Genomic DNA, 21,825 nt, shown 5'->3' with positions numbered 1-21,825 from the left:
CGGATTGAAGGGCCGCATGTCCGCCACCTACTGGTGGGAGGTCTCTCTGGAGTTAATATGGTCTGTTTCAGTCGATGACGTTGCATGTTGCAATATTGCAACTTTGGGACTTAAAGGGTTAACCCTTAAACACCAAACGTACCATATTTGATCCATGAATTTTGAAGCCTTCTGTATCAGGGGTGTCAAACATGCGGCCTGTGGGCCAAAACTGGCCTGGAAAGGGGTCCAGTCCGGCCCGCAGGATGAATTTACAAAGTGTAAAAATGATACTGACAGTATTAACAGTCAAGCATGTTAAAATCCTTTTAGTTCAGGTTCCACATACAGAGCAATGTGTTCTAAAGGAAAGCAATAGCATAACAACCTAGAAATGTTGACTCCAAATGATCTTCTGGGTTTAATGTGGAAAAAAATAACATTACACACAGAAAATATTTACATTTAAAAACTATCCTTTAACAGTAAAATGTAAATAACCTGAACAAATATGAACTTCTTCAAATGTCTAAAGAAAATTGTGCAAAAAAGTGCAATTTTAGCAATATTCTGCCTGTTACTAAATGTTTGTAGATCCGATCTGTAATGTACATGTGTAAATGATAAGTTGAGGCAAAATATTGTTAAAATAACACTTATTTTTCTTCAGAAATTACATTTTTTCAGGTTATTCACATTTTTTATGAGAGGATAGTTTGTAAATGTAAAAATTGTCATAATTTATAAGTTATTAAGTTATAAGAGTTTTTTGCACTAAATCAAAGAGAAAAACTTGGAGTTGTCACTATTTATAGGCTATTAATAATAGCATATTAATTAATGCAATTATTTTACTGGTCCGGCCCATGTAGGATCATATTGGGCTGAATGTGGCCCCTGAACTTAAATGAGTTTGACAGCCCTGCTCTACATGATCAGTGTGGTATTTTTTTTTCTTGAAAAACCTGATGTATACAATTAGATACATGTAATACACAGATAATCCACCAGGGGGAGGAGTTAATTCACCAGAGGCCTTTAGTGACACTACAAGGCTGACATTAATGAGGAAGAAGGAAGAACTGGGACCATTTAGAAGAGGAATTAACCATTTATTAGACATGTTTGTGTTGGATTATGTTTTTGTTTGTTCAAAAATAATAATATTTGAGCTTTGAGACCTGATGGATCAAATATGATACAAAAATGAAACTCATTTATGGAAATTGATATATAAATTTGTATTACTTTTGGTTGTTCAGAAGGACCAATAAAGGCTCCAGTTTTAATAAACTGGAATTTTCTGTCACTGGTTTAATGGTTCAGACTTCACAGGGTTAAGAGTGAATGTGTTTATCATAAGGTTCAACTGCATCATATGTGACAGGGGCCTACCTGCTAACACTGCACGGACTCCATCAACATTTTCCTTATTATTCAGATCTTTATGGGTTAATGTAAGGTGTTCCCACATTCTTCTGAACCTTACACATATACATACCATACTATAAATAAAACTAGTCTGATCCATGTTGTGTTTGAGTCCAGGTGTAACTCTAATCACGCTCGCTGTGCCTGATCAGGTTATTTTCAGTGACAACAATGAATCTGGTCATTTTCCATCAAGTGTCACAGATAAAATAAAAGTGCAGATAAAAGTGCAGCAGAAGCAGTTTGACTAAACACAGCCCAGCGCCACCGTCAGCTCTGGAACTCTGTGTGTGCTTCAGCTTCAGTCTTTTACAGATAAGAAGCTCATGGATCCTGGGACTATCTGATCACATCTGGATCATCATATTTCATACACCGTTCTACGTTTGAACCTCGGTCATACGTCTGTTTCACAAAGCTCAGTCAGAAGATGTGAACGTTCAGATTAAATTATACTGAGATCCAATTAAAAGTATCTGCTAATGAATCACAGCAAAATGATATAGGTCAGTGGGTCTCAAACTTTTTATAGTGAAGTACCCCTTGAAATAGACTTTTTACAGTGGAGTACCCCCTGAAATAGACTTTTTACAGTGGAGTACCCCCTGAAATAGACTTTTTACAGTGGAGTACCCCCTGAAATAGACTTTTTACAGTGGAGTACCCCCTGAAATAGACTTTTTACAGTGGAGTACCCCCTGAAATAGACTTTTTACTGTGGAGTACCCCCTGATATAGACTTTTTACAGCGGAGTACCCCCTGATATAGACGTTTTACAGCGTAGTACCCCCTGAAATAGACTTTTTACAGTGGAGTACCCCCTTTAAAATACTTTTTACAGTGGAGTACCCCCTGAAATAGACTTTTTACTGTGGAGTACCCCTGTGAAATAGATGTTTTACAGTGAATGTGGTCCCTGAAAGAAAATGAGTTTTACATCCCTGATGTAAAGTGTAATGAGATAAATTTTGTTATGATTTGGCGCTATATAAATAAAATTTGATTGATTTATTGATTTGATTTGATTTACTGATGATTTGCAGTGCACTCTGCTTTCGTACTTAATATTCATTTTTGTGAAACATTTAGTAAATGTGGCAACATTTTGAGTCAAATTGATCAACTTTAACTGCATTTTAAGAATTATTTTACAGCTTTCAGTGACTCCGTACAAGTCACTTTGTTAACATTTTTTACCCCCCCCCCCCCCCCCACACACACACACACACACACACACACACACTCCAGCCCCACTTGAAATGACAGTGTACAACAGCTGTGCGGTGAATTTGTCAGATCTGTCATGTCACTGCCACACATTGATTTGACTAAAAGGATTTGGAGCCCACTGTCATGAGGATACATCCCATCCCCAGTGACATAACACAATGTTATCCCACATATTAAGATAATCCTGCGGGGGGGGAGGCATGAGGTTTAACCTTGTGAAATAAAGAAAGATTTTTTTTTTTGGCTATGAGCAAGCAGGAGGATTACGTTGTTCTAATATAATTTTTTTGGCTCTGTCTTGACTGGTGGCTGGTGGACGGGCCCGGTCCGCTCTAATCCTGGACCATAATACGGCTGCAGCATTAGCTAATGAAAGCCACAGGAAAACAGGAAGCAGCAAGGGAAACACACACACACACACACACACACACGGTACGCACTCTGTCATGCACTGACGACGCTCCCAATGTGAGTGTGCTCTGACACATGTTCTTCTAGTGCACAGGTGTCCAACTCATGTTAGTTCAGTTCCACGTCCGGTCTAATATCATAGAAAGTGGGCCGGACCAGTCAAATAATATAAACAATAGGATAAGAACTTTTGAGTGACAAAAGTAAAATTCTATAGTGAAAATGTTTACATCTACAAATTGTACTCGAACATAACATGAACAAATATGAACAACCTGAAAATTCTTAAGTAAAATAAGAGCAATGTTTTTTTTTTGGATCAATTTTTTATTTATTTTCATTGTGCATCTCAGAAATACAATACAAAAAAAAGACAGAAATTCACCTTTTATGGTATAAGATTTAGTGACACACAAAGTATAAACCCCACCCCCGAGAACCAATGGCGACCCCTGTACCAACCCAACCTGGATCTCAAGATATGAAAACCAACTAATAAAGACAAATACATGTATATAGATGAAAGAAATAAGTGCAATTTTAACAATATTCTGCCTCAGTTTATCATTTATACATGTGAATCACAACTTACAGACCACAGCGGATCTACGAACACACAAAACATTAAGTAACAGGGAGAATACTAGCAAAATTCCATATACTTCTATTTAGAGATTTCAGGTAATTCATGTTTTTTTGGAAAAGGCTAGTCTGTAAATATTCTTGTGTAATTTAACTTTTTTTTTTTTTTACACTAAAACAAAGAGAAAAAATTTACAGTTTTCATTACCTCCGCCAAGGAGGTTATGTTTTTGCCAGGGTTTGTTTGTTTTTGTCTGTTAGCAAGATAACTCAAAAAGTTATGAACGGGTTTTCAGGAAATTTTCAGGAAATGTTGATACTGGCACAAGGAACAAATGAGTAAATTTTCATGGTGATTGGGGGGGGCTGATCTGGCTTGGCGGAGGTCTGCGCTCTCCGAGTGCTTTTCTAGTTATTTATAGGTTATTCTGATAGTGTTTTACTGGTCTGATCCATTTTAGACTGAATTGACCTAAAATGATTTGAACATCCTTGGTTGTTCATGTCTTCAGTGTAATTTTTACATTTCACAAATTCATCCCAGGGGCCGGACTGGACCCTTTGGCGGGCCGGTTTTGGCCCCCGGGCCGCATGTTTGACACCTGTGTTCTAGTGTGTAAACTGTTAAAACACAACCCCACACTCATACAACTTGCTGGTTTTGGGGTCATTTATCTGCAGCAGAGTGGACTCCTGTCCGGGGGATGGGGGGGGGGCGGGGTTTGGTTTGCATCTGCTGCCGTTCCCAGCTCCATGCAAACACTGACCCTTCAAACACACTGGCACACAGACGCACAGGCGTACAGGCGCAGACTCAACCCCAGCGCTCCTCTGTTCTGCTCCTTAGTAACAGCAGATTGGTAAACCAGCCCCTTCCTCACAGACCGACCCCCATTGGCTTAGCACCGCTCTGTTGCTAGGGAACAGCTTATGCCTTGCTTCAGCGGCGGCCAATCGGCAGGCGCGTATCACAGAGAGGTGGGGTTGGTGGGGGGGTGTAGGTGGTGTGTGTGTGTGTGTTTGTGTGTGTGTGTGTTTGCAGCCGCAGAGAAGCAAGTGAGATTTGTGTAAGACAGGTTCACAGCATCCACAGATACGATGGCGCTCAGATAAACAGCCACAGGAGCTCTGCGGACACAACGGGAACCCTGCGGCGTCTCCAACACAGCCGTACAAACACACACCACCTCTGCTTCTATCTGTCAATCATTTAAACTTCATTAAACAGCCCCTTTAAAACAGAACCACACTTAGAAACAATGAAGACCAAGATCCAGGCTGTTTTACCATTTTATCATTTTTATTATTTCATTTTATTTGTTTATTTCGAGCATTTACAGCAGGGGTCTCAAACATGCGGCCCGGGGCCCAAATGCGTCCAAATAACACCATTGTGCAGGAGAGGATAGAGGCCATTTTTTGACTTCAGATGTTAAATTCAGAAATAACCATAAGGATGTATCGGTAATTTCACAGAATTTTCACTGTTTATTTTACAGGTTTTTCCTGTATTTTTAAGATACAGGAAAATATCAATGAAATGACAAAAATAGACTGTGATTTTACATGTCAAATGAAAAATAACATGAAAAAACTGTAACTGTGAATAACCGAAAAACTTACATTTTTTAAAAGAAAATTTTTCTTTTTTCACAAAAAAATACAGTTAAAATAGTAATTTCACAAATATTTCTTTTCTATTCATGTGATTAAACTGTTCATTTAAAGTTTAATATTGTAAAAAATAAATAAACAAGATAAAATTACTGACAATTAACCGTGAAAGAAGTATTTGTTCTGTCAGTTGAACCAGACTTGTTTAATTGACAAATATCTTGTGTAATTACAGGAGGTTTCACAACAAAAATATTGAATAAATGTATTTTTGTGAATGTATAACATGTATAAGCACTGATAAACTGTCCAAATACAGTTTTTATCAGTGGATTGGACAACTGAGTCTCACTGAAAATTATTTATATATATATTTATAGGGAATTGGATTGTTTTAATACATGTACAAGGGTGGGGAAGCAAAATGTACAATATTTTGAGGCAGGGATTGAAAGACAGTGTATGACCAATTAGTTTATTGAAAGTCATGAGAATTTATTTGTCACAAGAAAATGTCCATAATAGAAAATGTTTTTATTCTATGTGTCCTCCTTCTTTCTCAATAACTGCCTTCACACGCTTCCTGAAACTTGCGCAAGTGTTCCTCAAATATTGGGGTGACAACTTCTCCCATTCTTCTTTAATAGTATCTTCCAGACTTTCTGGTAATAGTTTTGCTCATAGTCATTCTCTTCTTTCCATTATAAACAGTCTTTATGGACACTCCAACTATTTTTGAAATCTCCTTTGGTGTGACGAGTGCATTCAGCAAATCACACACTCTTTGACGTTTGCTTTCCTGATTACTCATATGGGCAAAAGTTTCTGAAAAGGTATGGATAATAGTGTTAGGTATGATTATGACATCAGTATATGTTTGGGTTCAAAACAACTGACGTAGTGTCTGCTGAGAAAAAACAACTAAATGTTCAGTGTACATTTTGCTTCCCCACCCTGTAAATATTCTTGATTAAACATTAAAAAGTCAGAAAAATATGCAAAATGTCATGTAAAGTTAGGACAAAAAACTGTATTTTAATTATGGAAAATTACCATGTTTTTATGAGATGGTTATTTTCTGTTATTTTACAGTATTTTTTGGCACCCCTGCTGCCGGAATAATACTGTTTTGTTTTTTTTTACTCTTTTTTTTTTTTTTTTTTTACAGTGTGTATACAGATGTATGGACACTTAAAATAATAAATTTACTCTTAAAACAAGATAAATTATTTTATTTATTTCTACTTTTATTTTATTTTATGTATTCACACATCACAAACAGTAAGACAAAAAAATTAAAAAGCAATTTTCATGCAATTGTGCAGGAGAGCATAGAGGCCAAAAAAGGCTGATGTAAATACCTTGCCGGAAATACACAATACACAGGTAAAAAAAAAAAAAAAAAAGACATTTATTCTGTCTTTCTTGTTCACATTTCCAATAATCGAGCATCTTTCAATGAGACGTGCAGTGACCTGTCAATCAACTGGGGTGGCACTGGCACCTGAGGAGGTGTCCAATCAGGTTCCAGAGGTGGACAGCGCTAAGTTAGCAATATTTTCCTCGGCATGACCCGCCCTACTCTGCCTCTGATTGGCTCGTCAGTCCTCATGCCTAAAGTTAACCAATCTAATCAGTTAAGGCACCAAGTAGTAGCCAATCAGAGACAGAGTAGGGCGGGTCATGGCTTCACCATCCGAGGGGAAAACATGGACAATTTAGCTCAGATATACGACTGAATGGAGCATCAGGGGGATTTAGAAGAGGATATACGACTGAAAAATAAGCAGGTACAGTCCATATACCGCCATATACCCTGGACTACACCACTGCAAAATGTGTCTGAAAAATAGAAACGAAGAACATTCCTGGTGGCGTTAGCATGGGTAACAGTTAATTGTCAATTCACATATATTCACACTTATAATAATTACATACCAGTAATGATAAGAAAAAACCAAACTACAATACCACAAATGGGAAAAGGCAGCACATACCAGCGATAGAAAGAAGAATAGCAGAAGGTAAAGGACGACATATACCAGCCAAGGTTCGAATAGTTTTGGATTTTTCATTCTAGTTTAGTTTTATTTAGTTTTGACTTTTTTTTCTCTAATTCAGTTCGTTTTAATTAGTTTTTAGAGCAGGTTTACTTGTTTTTATTAGTTTTAATTTTCTTCTAAATGTTTAGTTGTAGTTTAGTTATAGTTCAGTGGTCTCTTTTCTCTTCTTCTCTGTGCTCCTATTCAAATCAATCCCAGACAGGACTCTGCTGCTTTAGTCTCCATGTTTCCAGGTAGAGTGGGGACCAGAAGACGACTGGAAACCACAAGTGAACACAAGTGACGGACCCTTAAATATCATATGGTGCCAGCAGATAAAATTGCTAGAGCGAAATAAATTGATTTTGTATCAATCCGACATTGACAAAGATGAAAACAAAGGGAATTTTATCCATAATTTTTATATATTTTAGTTAGTTTTGTAAACACACAATTCAGTTTCAGTTAGTTTATTGTTTTTTCTTTTAATTATAGTTTTTATCTATTTCAGTTAATGAAAATGTTTTTGCAGTTCTAGTTTTCATCATTTCGTTAGTTTTCGTTAACAATAATAACCTTGATACCAACTAGATGAGGAACAACAGTTAGCATGAAACCTTCACATGAACAGGAAGCGTTGGAGCTGCATCCTGGATTTTCAGGAACAACAGCCCCATAATGTGGTTCCCCAGAGACAGCTCAGCCACCCAGCACACCCCCCCCCCCCTTTTATGTCAAATGATGATGAGTTTTTAATGTAAAAGAAATTAAAGTCCATTAAAACTGGAGGAGCAGATCAGTAGATAAATCTGAGCTAAAAATAGCGTCTTAGATTTCCCTTGAAATGTCAACTAACTGGGAAAGTGTTCCACATTCAGTCCTGCTTCTGCTGTGGTGTTGGTGGAACATCTGAACGTCTGAGTCCACACATCTACATGAGTCATTAAAGATGGAGGCCACTATGTCGTTTGCACTGTTTGAAGAATTAAAAAGAAAAAAAAGTTTCATCTTAGTTTCAGACTTTGGACTGCTCTGTGATCTCATAAAGTTAAAGATCTTCTTAATAAAACCATATTTTTAAAAAAAAAAATCCAAATATAGTTCAACTTTAGCCTAATTTTGAGTAATAAATTGAAAATCTAGATCCTTTTTTTTTTTTTAAATATTCATGCACGAAAGGGTTAAAGTCACTCCTTTTATACTGTTTTATCTAATGAAGTCAATGGGTACGGTTACATGATGCTTTTAAATCCGATTTATTTTTCCAGAAGAAATTAATCCGGAACTAAAGTACTTTCTCTTTTGTTTCCATGGAAATGTTAAACCTGAATAAAGGTTTACATGAGAAACGTTTATTGGGTTCTGGCAGCCTTTCTGTTAGCTTAGCTTAGCCCTTCTGTTAGCTTAGCTTAGCATAGTCACTGCATTTCCATGGTCACATGTAGCCAGTTTTTTAAAGGTGATTTGTCGTCTTTTTTAAATGATTTTGTCAAATCCGATTCTCTCTAATTATTTCTTCAGATCTGCGACTTACTGCACTCATACAATCTGTGGACTGTTGTGTTGACGGAAGTTGGAAAATCTTTTTGTTGAAGGGATGCATGCGCTAAATTAGCTTTGCTTTAGCGTTTTAGCTTTGCATTAGTTTTTATTTCCCAGATTTTCTTCCTGCAGTAAGTCACATGACCATGATCTGAGCCTCAGTTTGTGATCATATTGACCCCAGCGGACTAAAGGAATGATTAGGAGAACTGAACTGACCCAAATCACTCCTAAAATACTACAAATCACCTCTAAAAGCCTGGCTACGTCTGAGCAGAGGAATGAAGCCGTTATGCTAAGCTAAGCTAACGTTAGGGCTGCAGTTCAAACTGTTTGTCCCACTGGTGGAACTCATTAGTTCAGGACAAATGAATGAATCCAAAGCCAGTGTTGAACTGTTCCTTCAGGGTTTTCCAGGCTGGTAGATCCCATCAGAATATTCCACTGGAACGCTTTGGGAAGACTAGACTGCAGTGCAGATTCTTCCACCAGCGCAGAATGTGTGCGTCATCGCCACAGGACAAGACACTGAGCATGTGCAGAATGGAAGGAATAAAGTCCAAACGGAATAAAGGCTTTACATGTCCAGGAAGAATTTAGAGCGCAGTTAAAAGAGGATTAAACCACTGACTTTAATCAGGTTTAAATTTAATCTGAACTTTTCTGTTTCAACTGGAATAAGGTGTTTACATGAACATCTGAAATAGGATCCAACCTGTAATCAGATTAAACCAGGAAGAACAGTTGTCATGGAATATTTTCAGTAAAATCTACTCCCAAAATACACCTTTTAACCCATGAAGACCCAGTGCTATTTCTGTGGCAGTTCCCAAATTATTTTTCTCCATTTTTAACTTTTCTTAACTGATTTATCACCATTTATTCTAATATTATGCTCAGTATTTTTGCATTCTTAAGTGAAAATCAGGTATTTTCCTATATTTAATTTAATGATCATGATTGAAGTTGAGGCTCATTATGTCAAAAACAGAAAAAATAGAGGAAAAAGAGGTTTTTTTTTCCGTAAACTGTCTTATTAACTGAGTATAAACCCAGTGTGTCCATCCACTGGCACTGATCCAACTGCATGGGTTTGACTGGTGAATCAATGTTGTAGAAGATGACGGTGTTTCCACGATAACTATGGAGCCTCTGATTGTCCAAATATGGTCATATCTGATGACCATGAAAAGATGAAGAACTGTATTTGACACCAATTATTGACATGGATTGATAGGATTAATGGATCAACGGGAATTAAACAGTTTAGATCAGTAGATGGATTAGGTTAAAGGTGGACGTTTGGGTTTTTAAGGGTTAAAGGTGGACGTTTGGGTTTTTAAGGGTTAAAGGTGGACGTTTGGGTCTGTAAGGGTTAAAGGTGGACGTTTGGGCCTTTAAGGGTTAAAGGTGGACGTTTGGGTCTTTAAGGGTTAAAGGTGGACGTTTGGGCCTTTAAGGGTTAAAGGTGGACGTTTGGGCCTTTAAGGGTTAAAGGTGGACGTTTGGGTTTTTAAGGGTTAAAGGTGGACGTTTGGGCCTGTAAGGGTTAAAGGTGGACGTTTGGGTCTTTAAGGGTTAAAGGTGGACGTTTGGGTCTGTAAGGGTTAAAGGTAGACGTTTGGGTTTTTAAGGGTTAAAGGTGGACGTTTGGGTCTTTAAGGGTTAAAGGTGGACGTTTGGGTTTTTAAGGGTTAAAGGTGGACGTTTGGGCCTTTAAGGGTTAAAGGTAGACGTTTGGGTTTTTAAGGGTTAAAGGTGGACGTTTGGGTCTGTAAGGGTTAAAGGTGGACGTTTGGGTTTTTAAGGGTTAAAGGTGGACGTTTGGGTCTGTAAGGGTTAAAGGTGGACGTTTGGGCCTTTAAGGGTTAAAGGTGGACGTTTGGGTCTTTAAGGGTTAAAGGTGGACGTTTGGGCCTTTAAGGGTTAAAGGTGGACGTTTGGGTCTTTAAGGGTTAAAGGTGGACGTTTGGGTCTTTAAGGGTTAAAGGTGGACGTTTGGGTCTTTAAGGGTTAAAGGTGGACGTTTGGGCCTTTAAGGGTTAAAGGTGGACGTTTGGGTCTTTAAGGGTTAAAGGTGGACGTTTGGGCCTTTAAGGGTTAAAGGTGGACGTTTGGGTCTTTAAGGGTTAAAGGTGGACGTTTGGGCCTTTAAGGGTTAAAGGTGGACGTTTGGGTCTGTAAGGGTTAAAGGTGGACGTTTGGGCCTTTAAGGGTTAAAGGTGGACGTTTGGGCCTTTAAGGGTTAAAGGTGGACGTTTGGGTCTGTAAGGGTTAAAGGTGGACGTTTGGGTCTGTAAGGGTTAAAGGTGGACGTTTGGGCCTTTAAGGGTTAAAGGTGGACGTTTGGGTCTTTAAGGGTTAAAGGTGGACGTTTGGGTCTGTAAGGGTTAAAGGTGGACGTTTGGGTCTGTAAGGGTTAAAGGTGGACGTTTGGGCCTTTAAGGGTTAAAGGTGGACGTTTGGGTCTGTAAGGGTTAAAGGTGGACGTTTGGGCCTTTAAGGGTAAAGGTGGACGTTTGGGTCTTTAAGGGTTAAAGGTGGACGTTTGGGCCTTTAAGGGTTAAAGGTGGACGTTTGGGTCTTTAAGGGTTAAAGGTGGACGTTTGGGCCTTTAAGGGTTAAAGGTGGACGTTTGGGTCTTTAAGGGTTAAAGGTGGACGTTTGGGCCTTTAAGGGTTAAAGGTGGACGTTTGGGTCTGTAAGGGTTAAAGGTGGACGTTTGGGTCTGTAAGGGTTAAAGGTGGACGTTTGGGTCTGTAAGGGTTAAAGGTGGACGTTTGGGCCTTTAAGGGTTAAAGGTGGACGTTTGGGTCTGTAAGGGTTAAACAGTCACTCTTTATTCTCTTTCTGTCCTTAAATAACTCTTTCAATAGTCACATTTGTTAGATTTGTTTGCACACACTCTTCACACAGTGGACAGGTGGTCAGAGAGCGGCCTTCACCCACATGACCCAGAACGTCCACAAGCATCTGCTGAAGTGTCACTGAGCAAGACACTGATGCCCACAGAGCACAACAGTTGACATGTAGCATCGGACGTAAATATAGTTCCTGAAAATTACAGACGAGGCAGTTTGTGAGTAGTACCTACCAGTCAACCCCATACGCATTAAGGAAAACGTGTCTAAAGTATAAATAATAAAAGAATCTGTCAAAATATTAAAACTTCAAACTTTCCTTTAGCACTAAGATCATATAAAGATAATGAAATAAAAGTTAAACATCGATAGTTGTGTTAAAAACTAATGGTTTGATTCTTTAAAATGCATTAAAAAACAAAATATTTTACTCTGTATTGTAGAATTATGGCAACAGACTGCGATATTATAATATTTACCACATTTAAAGTTGTAAAATATTCATTGAAATACATTTTTAAATAGCAAATCCAATCTACTTATAATTATGTTTTATTACTATCGAGATATTTACTTTATATATATATATATGTGTGTGTGTGTGTATAATTTTTTTTTTTTTTTTATTAAGAATATTTTTTTTATGCAGCTCCTACATTTTGGAACCATGTGCCTCCCTATCAGACCTCCTCCTCTGTCTGTTTTTAAATCCCTTCTTCAAACCCATCTTTTCTCCTTGGCTTTTGAAACCATGTGAGATGTTTGAATGTATTATTTTTATTCACTTGTTTTATTTGGTGTTAGTTTCTCGTTCTTATTTGTTGTTGTTTTTAATTGTACTGCTTTTTTAATTCATTCTTGTATTTTATTCTTTTATTCAGGTTTTATCTGTTCTTCTGTATTTTATTTGTTTTATTTTTAATCTCTTCTTGTATTTTCTTCTTTTATTTAGGTTTTGTCTATTCTTCTTTATTTATTTATTTTCTTTATTTATAATCTATTCTTGTATTTTATTCTTTTATTCAGGTTTTATCTATTCTTCTGTATTTTAATTTATCTATTTATTTATTTTTAATCTAGTCTTGTATTTTGCTCTGTTATTTTGGTTTTTATTTCTTTTTCTGTACAGCACTTCGGTTCACTGCGTTTTTTTTTTCGTTTGTTTTTTTTTTTTTTGTTAAAGTGCTTTACAAATCAAGTTGGATTGGATATAAAAATTTCTTGGCAAGCTTTTTTTTCTATTTATATGAAAATGAGACAAATGTTCTAGAAATAAGGCTTTTTTTTTCACTTTCTTAGAGATCATTTTTTGCAGTGTAGAGTGTTGTAGATCTTCTAATCATCGTCCTGTGTCTGAGGTGATCTTCATGTGTGTTATCTTTGTCCTCAGTATTAACACTCACCCCTCTCCCTCTCTCTCCCTCTCTCCCTCTCTCTCTCTCTCTCCCTCCCTCTCTCTCTCTCTCCCACGCAGGCCTACAGCTCTATCCTGGTCGTCATGGTGATCCTGCTCAACATTGGAGTGGCTATTTTGTTTATCCACTTTTTTATTTAAAGACAGCCCTGCTTTCAGAGTCAGCCTATCTATGCTACAACAACTATCGATTCATATGAGTATTATGACTGAACCGCCCCCCCCCCCACCCCCCCGAGGAGGGCTACAGCGGTCCAGTCCACCCACACCAGGGGGGCCGACCGGGGCTAAACCTGGTCCAGACACCACGAAAAAAAGGACGTATACAGAAATGTGTAGCCCAAAGAAGAGGATGGAAAGAAGGGGGGGGGGGGGGGGGGGCGGTCCAGTGAAGTGGACTACAGGGAGGTACCAGAGTCCAGAACCTGGACTCAAGTGGACAGACCCGGTCTGAGTCCCAGACCATGAGAGATGCAGCTGGAACGACAGCCAGACGTCTGCTTCCACTGTCCGACAGCAGACTGGACTGAGCAGACAGACTTTTTCATCTGCAGATCATAGTTTTCAACAGATTTGTAACTTATTATTTATTTATTAACATTTTTCTCTCATGTAAAATATGTTGATGGATATATTCTTTATTTTGTAACACCCCCCCCCCCCCATCCCTCTTACAATAGTTCCTGCCTTTTGGTTTCTCGACCTGCCCTGGTGTTGTTGCTGATGGTTGAACATGTGTGTGTGTGTGTGTGTGTGTGTGTGTGTGTGTGTGTGTGTGTGTGTGTGTGTGTAAACTGGACCTGTATGGAGCTTACTTAGTGCCATAAGTTTTGTATATGAAAAAATAAAATTTGAAACTGTAAAAAATCTAAAATCTGAATCTGAAAAGATAAAACATGCAACTGAAAAAAAACAATCAAACCTCAAATATTAAAATATCCTCCTCAGACCCAGCTATGGGTTTTCTGTCCACATTTGTGGACAAGAGTTTTACAACTTTATACAAAAAGAAAAGAAAACTGTCCACCACAAAAGACATTCCATAAAAATTTTAAAAACTGCATCTGAAAAAACTGTTGCATTATGATGTTTCCAATATAGGCACTGATTTAATACAAACAAAAAAAGCTGGTACTTTGCTGACATTTCCTGGGTCTGTGGAGGATATATATGAAAGTGAAAAATGAAAATAAATAATTTATTCAAAGGAATTACCGAAGTGTATCAAAATTATATTTAAACCTGAAAAAAACTTTTCATACACTTATTTTTTTTAATTTGAATAACATTGTATTTTTCCAATATTCAAGATCAAAACTTAAATTTTCAGTTTCAAAATTTTATTTTTTCATATACAAAACTTATGGCCCCAATTTGGCTCCACAGACCTGCTGAGTGTGTTGGATCTAATCACTGTCGCGCTGTCATCAGCCCCCCGCCCCGTCCCTCTTACTATAGTTCTTAGTGCCGTAAGTTTTATATATGAAAAAAAAAAATCTGAAACAGTAAAAAATCTGAAATCTGAATCTGAAAAGATAAAACATGCAACTGAAATAAAAGAAAAATAAAACCTCAAATATTAAAATATATATGAAAGTGAAAAATAAGTAATTTATTCAGAAGAATTACTGAAGTGAATCAAAATTATATTTTAACCTGAAAAAACTTTTCATACACTTATTTTTTAATTTGAATAACATTGTATTTTTCCAATATTCTAGATCAAAACTTAAATTTTCAGCTAAAATTGTATTTTTTATTTTTTTTGGACACTTATTTTTTTTATTAGTCAATTTTATCCCCTTTTTTCCCACCAAACACAAACAAAACAGAACAAAACAAACAACAGTCTGGCAATAAACACTTGTTACTGTTCAAAAGCAATACCAGAAACTGGCACCGGCATGCACTTGAACTGTACAAGTCCAATTTTATTTTTTCATATACAAAACGTATGGCCTCAGGTTGGCTCCATACACTGCTGAGTGTGTTGGATCTATTCGCTGTCATTTCCACCCCTCCCTCCGTATATCGCTGTTGTGTGTCCCTGTGCGCCTCCTCTCAGTTTTGGTCTCATGTTCTGATCGTCATGGACTGTGTTTGGACTCATAAACCAGTCCATGCAGATGTGTGTGTGTGTGTGTGTGTGTGTGTGTGTGTTTACGTCTGGTACATCAGGGACATGCACGTGTTTGGATCGACTCTTTAACCTGAAAAAAATGACAAAATCTTCCATTTATCAGTTTGATTATAAAAAAAAAACACGTACCTAGACTGACTGCTCCTTCAGTTTGGCAGATATTATTCTAATCAGACACTTTCTCCTGTGTTTTAAAATAAAATTTTGTCCATATTAACTTTGTAGAAGCCAATAACATAATAATGGCTGATAACGTACTAATTTTGCCATTTTTAAAATGTACTAGGCCAATAAGCTATTAAGTGGCCAATAAGGTAATAAAAGTCCTGAACTGATAATGTAATAACTTTTGGCCAATAACGTAACAACTTATTACGTTATTGGCTGGTTATTATGTTGTAAAATGGCAGCGTCACAGATGGACAACGAAAGAAAACATTTTTATTTCAATTATCAATATTATATACATTTATTTTACAATATTTAGAACACACAAATAATATTATTATATTCAAATGTATTTTGCATAGATATATGCATTTATTAATTTTAAACACTGTGTGTTTAGAATATGACATAAATAATATAATAGTCAAATATCAGTGTATTTGAATAAATGTAGTTTATTTATGAGAGTTTATAAAATGAACCCAGAATGACGACACTAAACTGTCACTTTACAAACATTCACACTCAGAAAACTACTCACATTTTTTTTCACAATTTTTTTCTCATTTCAAAATACATTTTCCTGAAAATATAAGTAATTACCGACCCAAAACTATAAGTTTGGTGTAGATTATTGGAATTTAATTTTTTTGAGCAGATGTTAACCTTCGCTTGACTTCACCCACCAATAGTTCACTCTTCCACTTGTTCCGTGACATTATTAAACCTTTTCACTGTTGTAGAAAGAAAAAACAATCCAAGCGTCTGTTGGTTTTTAACCCTTTCATGCATGAAGTATGAGGACCTTAGCTGAGATTTTTGTCCTAAGTGTTTTTATTCCTCTTTAAGCATGAAAAAAATAATGTGATTGAATTTTTTTTAATGAACCTATTTTTCATGGGGTTACAAAAATGTCCACTCAGCTGGACCCCATGAGTTTAATTGTTAAAGTAAAGAAAAAATGCCTTTAGAACCCATCATCAGAAAGTGAGATAATGTATGAACACTATTAAATAAAAACATTTTTAATGCTGTTAATCTGATGTTTTCTCATATTTTAACATATTCAAATATTAGTTATTACTCTACTCACTTCATGGACATAATATATTTTTAAAAAAAAACAAAAAACTTTTTTGTTTAAGAAAACTGTTAATTACAGTTTTATAACAATTAGCAATAGATTTACACTCAGACATGTTAGTGCAGATCAGGTTTATCAAGAACAGTAAAGTAGCAGTAACGGTCTGTTCATGTATGGGGTGGTGCATGTGTTGGCTGATATGGAACTAAAGCAACACATGTATAAGAGAACAGCTGCAGAAGAACTGTCCACTGAAGGGACCGCTGTGCATGAAAGGGTTAAGAATCTGTACCTAAATTAAAGGTGTTTGTCATCGGCCTATGCCCCGCTTCAGTATTTTTTCATAAACCCAGAAGTGATCCCATACCGACTGGGCAGCGCTGATAGAACGTCCACTGAAGGAGCAGGTTCAGGGAACTGGAGTCTGACGGTGAGCATGTGCTTCTGTACAGGCTGGGGATGAAGGAAGGAAGGAAGGAAGGAAGGAAGGAAGGAAGGAAGGAAGGAATGAAGGAAGGAATGAAGGAAGGAATGAATGAATGAAGGAATGAATGAAGGAATGAAGGAATGAAGGAATGAAGGAATGAATGAAGGAATGAATGAATGAAGGAAGGAATGAATGAAGGAATGAAGGAATGAAGGAAGGAATGAAGGAATGAAGGAATGAATGAATGAAGGAATGAATGAAGGAATGAAGGAAGGAATGAAGGAATGAATGAATGAAGGAATGAAGGAATGAATGAATGAAGGAAGGAATGAATGAAGGAATGAAGGAATGAAGGAAGGAATGAAGGAATGAATGAAGGAATGGATGTGGCTGCATTTGCATCAGACTGTGATGTCCTTTCCGGTGGTGTGCGTGTATCTGTGTGTGTGTGCGTGTGTGTATCTGTGTGTATCTGTGTGTGTGTGTGTGTGTGTGCGTGTGTGCGTGTGTGCGTGTGTGTATCTGTGTGTATCTGTGTGTGTGTGTGTGTGTGTGTGTGTGTGTGCGTGTGTGCGTGTGTGTATCTGTGTGTGTGTGTGTGTGTGTGCGTGTGTGTATCTGTGTGTATCTGTGTGTGTGTGTGTGTGTGTGTGTGCGTGTGTGTGTGTGTGCGTGTGTGCGTGTGTGTATCTGTGTGTGTGTGTGTGTGTGTGTGTGCGTGTGTGTGTGTATCTGTGTGTATCTGTGTGTGTGTGTGTGTGTGTGCGTGTGTGCGTGTGTGTATCTGTGTGTGTGTGTGTGTGTGTGTATGTGTGTGTGTGTGTGCGTGTGTGCGTGTGTGTATCTGTGTGTATCTGTGTGTGTGTGTGTGTGTGTGTGTGTGTGTGTGTGCGTGTGTGCGTGTGTGTATCTGTGTGTGTGTGTGTGTGTGTGTGTGTGTGTCCTTGCAGCAGCACAGTGGCCTTTCACGCTGTTCATGAACTTTTCCCAGATCATCTCATGAGGACACAGTCTCTGCTCATCCTCGTCTTCGCCTCCTCCCGTCAGCTGACAGCTCCGTCTCCTTCCTCCTACTCTCATCCTCCTCCTCCACATTCTCCAGCTCAGAGGATGGAGCTTCCTCTGAGTTGGTGGGAGTTCAAGGCAGACCATCCTTTGGCAGCGCTGTGCACCGACTGTTACCGTACCCAGTATGTGGAGAAAATCCCACGTTGGGCTCCAGTTTCAGGCTTTAACTGCTGTTGTGCTCCACTCTGAAACACTCCTCCTAAAACCTAACCTGAAGACAACAATAGCATCTTTTATACTACACTTATGAGATGTCTGAAAAAACACTAGTCGCCACCTGCCTTGCTTTTGTAGCGCAAATCGATACGAGTACAACGATGCATGCACATGTACTGTAATATCTTAGTTTTGCGTTGATCCTGAAAGCAAAAGAAAAACGACCACAAAAAAAAAAGCTTTGAGAGCACATGCGACGTTAGGTTCATAGGAGGAGTGTGTGCAGAGGAGGAGCTAAACACCGCGGTCGGCCCGTTCGCACACGGTCGTCATGTTCCAGATCTCATCTACGCGTGTGCGCTGCGTATCTGTCCGAATATGTCACAATGGCAGCTAGTACGAAACAGAAGAAACCAACAGGCAGGAATATACTCATGCGAACAGTAGCGATAAGTGCACATTCACTGTATTCTTTCACATTATAACTTTAATTAATTCAAATATTTTGAAGCCAACAGCCATCCAGCCTGTCACAGACGCATGCAGCGCAGGTCGGGGGAGGGGCAGCTGTCAGTCAGGGAATTCCAGACCTGTAACTGCAGCAGGGGGTTGGTCAGACAGGTCATTTACTTAACGTTCATTCAAATGAACTCAGAATAAGACAGAACTCACATCTGTTCTACTGAAAGGAGAAGGGAATGGCTTGCTTTAATACAGTCTTTGCTTAGTAATCAAGTTTTTGCCAACAGTCCATTTATATTGTGTATATATTGTGTATTTTTTCACCCACTAAGCTGCAGGTGTCAAACATACGGCCCGGGGGCCAAATCCAGCCCAGAGGATGAATTTGTGAAATGCAAAAATGACACTCCAGATATGAACAGTCAGTCGTTTTCCTTTAGGTCCATATAAAGCCCTGCTTCAGTCTGAAGTGGGTCAGATCAGTAAAATACTATCAAAAAAACCTACAAATAATGACAATTCCAAAATTTCCCTCTGTTTTAGAGTAAAAAAAGTGAAATTGCATGAAAATGTGTAAATTTACAAACTAGCCTTTCACAAAAAATATGAAAAACTAGAAATGCGTTAAGAGAAGTAAGTGCAGTTTTACTAATACTCTGCCAGTGACTAAAATATTTGGTGTATTTGCAGATCCATTGTGATCTGTAAGTTTTAATGTTCACATTTTTAAAAGGACAGTTTATAGATGTAAACGTTTCCATAATGTAATTTTACTTTTTGCACTATAAAACACATTGAAATGTTTGGAGTTCATATATTATATATTATATATATTTATATATTATTATGCTATCAATTCACTGGTCCGGTCCAGTGCAGATATTGGGAAGAAATGACCGCTGAACTAAAATGAGTTAGACTGCCCTGCACGAGGCTAAACGAAACTTTAAATGTATTTATTACAAACATAGTTCTTCTATTAAAGGAAGCCATGCATATTAGACATTCTGGAATATTTGTTAATCAGTGCTAAATGACCTGTCTGACCAACCCCCTGCTGCAGTTACAGGTCTGGAATTCCCTGACTGACAGCTGCCCCTCCCCCGACCTGCGCTGCATGCGTCTGTGACAGGCTGGATGGCTGTTGGCTTCAAAATATTTGAATTAATTAAAGTTATAATGTGAAAGAATACAGTGAATGTGCACTTATCGCTACTGTTCGCATGAGTATATTCCTGCCTGTTGGTTTCTTCTGTTTCGTACTAGCTGCCATTGTGACATATTCGGACAGATACGCAGCGCACATGCGTAGATGAGATCTGGAACATGACGACCGTGTGCGAACGGGCCGACCGCCTTGACACCAGTCTGAAGACCTTTTTACAAACTCTGCTTGATCTTTTTTGGGGATAAAATAAACCAGTGAAAGTGTCTTTATTTGAGCCAAATGAAACTCAAAAGGGTATTTTGGTCAAATGATGTTCGAGCGCAGCAGCAGCCGCCAGGATTGACCATCTCTGCTCCACATCGCGCCCAAAACTAGCTTTTGTGTTTGTTTGCATGTGTACACTGCAAAAAAAGAGGTGTCTAAAAACAAGATAAAAACACTAAATCTGAGGAAAAAGGGACTGAAAAAAGGGAAATATCTGTTCATGCAGCAAGAGAATTTTTGCAGCAGTGGGTTTTCTGTCCACATTTGTGGACAAGAGTTTCACAACTTTATACAAAAAAAAGAAAAGAAAAGAAAACTGTCCACCACAAAGGACATTCCATAAAAATTTTCAAAACTGCATCTGAAAAAACTGTTGCATCAGGATGTTTCCAATATAGGCACTGATTTAATACAAAACAAAAAAAGCTGGTACTGTGCTGACATGTCCTGGGTGTCAGGAGGTTAAAATGTAAGGAGTCGAAGTAAAAAGTCGGCTGAAAAATAATTCCTCCAGTAAATTATAGAGAAGCAACATTTATACATAAGTAAAGTATCCAAGTATTTGTACTTTATTAGATACTTTTGTAAACAAGTGTTCAGAGAACGCACTTTTCCACCAAGCAGCTCGAACGGTGTGCATGTGTGGATCGACGATTTCGTTTTAAACTAGGTCAACAAAAATGGTGTCATATGGAAGCTCATACACCAGTTCCTATGTCGGTGATGTAACCGTGTTGGTGAACTGGTGTCATTTTCCGGTTATTAGTTCACATTTGAATGTAAGAGAAAATGAATTGTGACCCCCCCGCAAATTCCCTGTGTAACTGCTTCTGTAATTTTTGTTGAACAGCAAAAACCAGAACTTATGTCAAAGAACACGTCTATGGATGTGCAAAACAAATGTCATAATGATTTTTCACAAATTGCATTTTTTATGATTTTTTTGAAAATGGTGCATAAAAAAATAATGAAAGTCAACAGAGCGTAACCGAAGAGAAATGTAACGGAACGATGTTTCGTACAAAGTTGAGGCTTGGTCCCAGTCATGTGTCTGTCCAGTTAGATTCAATTCACATCAATATTAGTTGAGTTCTAATTGTCCACATTCCACAGTGGATGTGGACAATTTAGTTCCAGATACAAGAGATTGTTCTAAGCTACAGGTGGATCCAACTGGAGGAGAATCAGAGTTGTTTGGAATTTTTGATGAATTTTGGAAAATGTCTCAATGATGAGAGATGGAAAACTGTAGATGTTGTGACCTTGAACTTTGTCCTACTGGGACCAGAATGGACTGGGTTGGTCCCAGGGCCTAGGCCTATCTGTGGGGAAGATCTGGGAAAGATGGGTGGAAGAGTTTTACACTGAAGTTACTAAAAAACAAACAAACAAACACAGCAAGTGATCACAATACCTCCTGGTGGAGGTAAATATCTAACACTTTTAAATCTAAGTTTTTTTTTAATCTTGTTTAGAACCAAATCTTTTGCAGTGTACACATGAACGCTGAACAGTGTGTGAACGTGTGTGTGTGTGCGTCCTCTTCCATGTGATGATGACGGGACGTCATCTGTAACAACGTCCACGGGCAGAGACACTGTCCTCCTGTCCAGCAGGTCCTCTGAGGACTGGACCTCCGTCCCGGTTCTGAGGACTGGACCTCCGTCCCGGTTCTGAGGACTGAACCTCCGTCCCGGTTCTGAGGACTGAACCTCCGTCCTGGTTCTGGGCTGGTTCCTGCTCATTCCCCACATTAGTTCAGTCTGATGTTCCTGCACCCA

The 21,825-nt window shown here is 38.2% G+C and overlaps 1 protein-coding gene and 1 long non-coding RNA gene across 2 annotated transcripts in view; one reads left to right on the top strand and one right to left on the bottom strand.

The window, feature by feature from the left end:
• jph3b (junctophilin 3b) overlaps positions 1-13,725 on the top strand; it is a 79,977-nt gene extending 66,252 nt beyond the window's left edge. The window contains exon 6 of the mRNA XM_030136482.1: positions 13,168-13,725. Coding sequence (XP_029992342.1) covers positions 13,168-13,248 — 81 coding nt within the window. The 3' untranslated portion in view covers positions 13,249-13,725. The remainder of the gene's footprint in view (positions 1-13,167) is intronic.
• On the bottom strand, positions 4,391-20,384 carry LOC115420890 (uncharacterized). Its single transcript, XR_003935615.1, has 3 exons — positions 20,181-20,384; positions 6,831-6,835; positions 4,391-4,402 (listed from the first exon to the last, which is right to left on the bottom strand). It is a non-coding gene; the product is annotated as an uncharacterized LOC115420890 (long non-coding RNA).
• Positions 20,385-21,825: the final 1,441 nt, after the last annotated feature.

Source organism: Sphaeramia orbicularis, chromosome 6, assembly GCF_902148855.1.
Source record: "Sphaeramia orbicularis chromosome 6, fSphaOr1.1, whole genome shotgun sequence".
Lineage (NCBI taxonomy): Eukaryota > Metazoa > Chordata > Actinopteri > Kurtiformes > Apogonidae > Sphaeramia > Sphaeramia orbicularis.
Note: the sequence above shows the minus strand (reverse complement) of the source record. Positions and strands in the feature narration are given on the sequence as shown.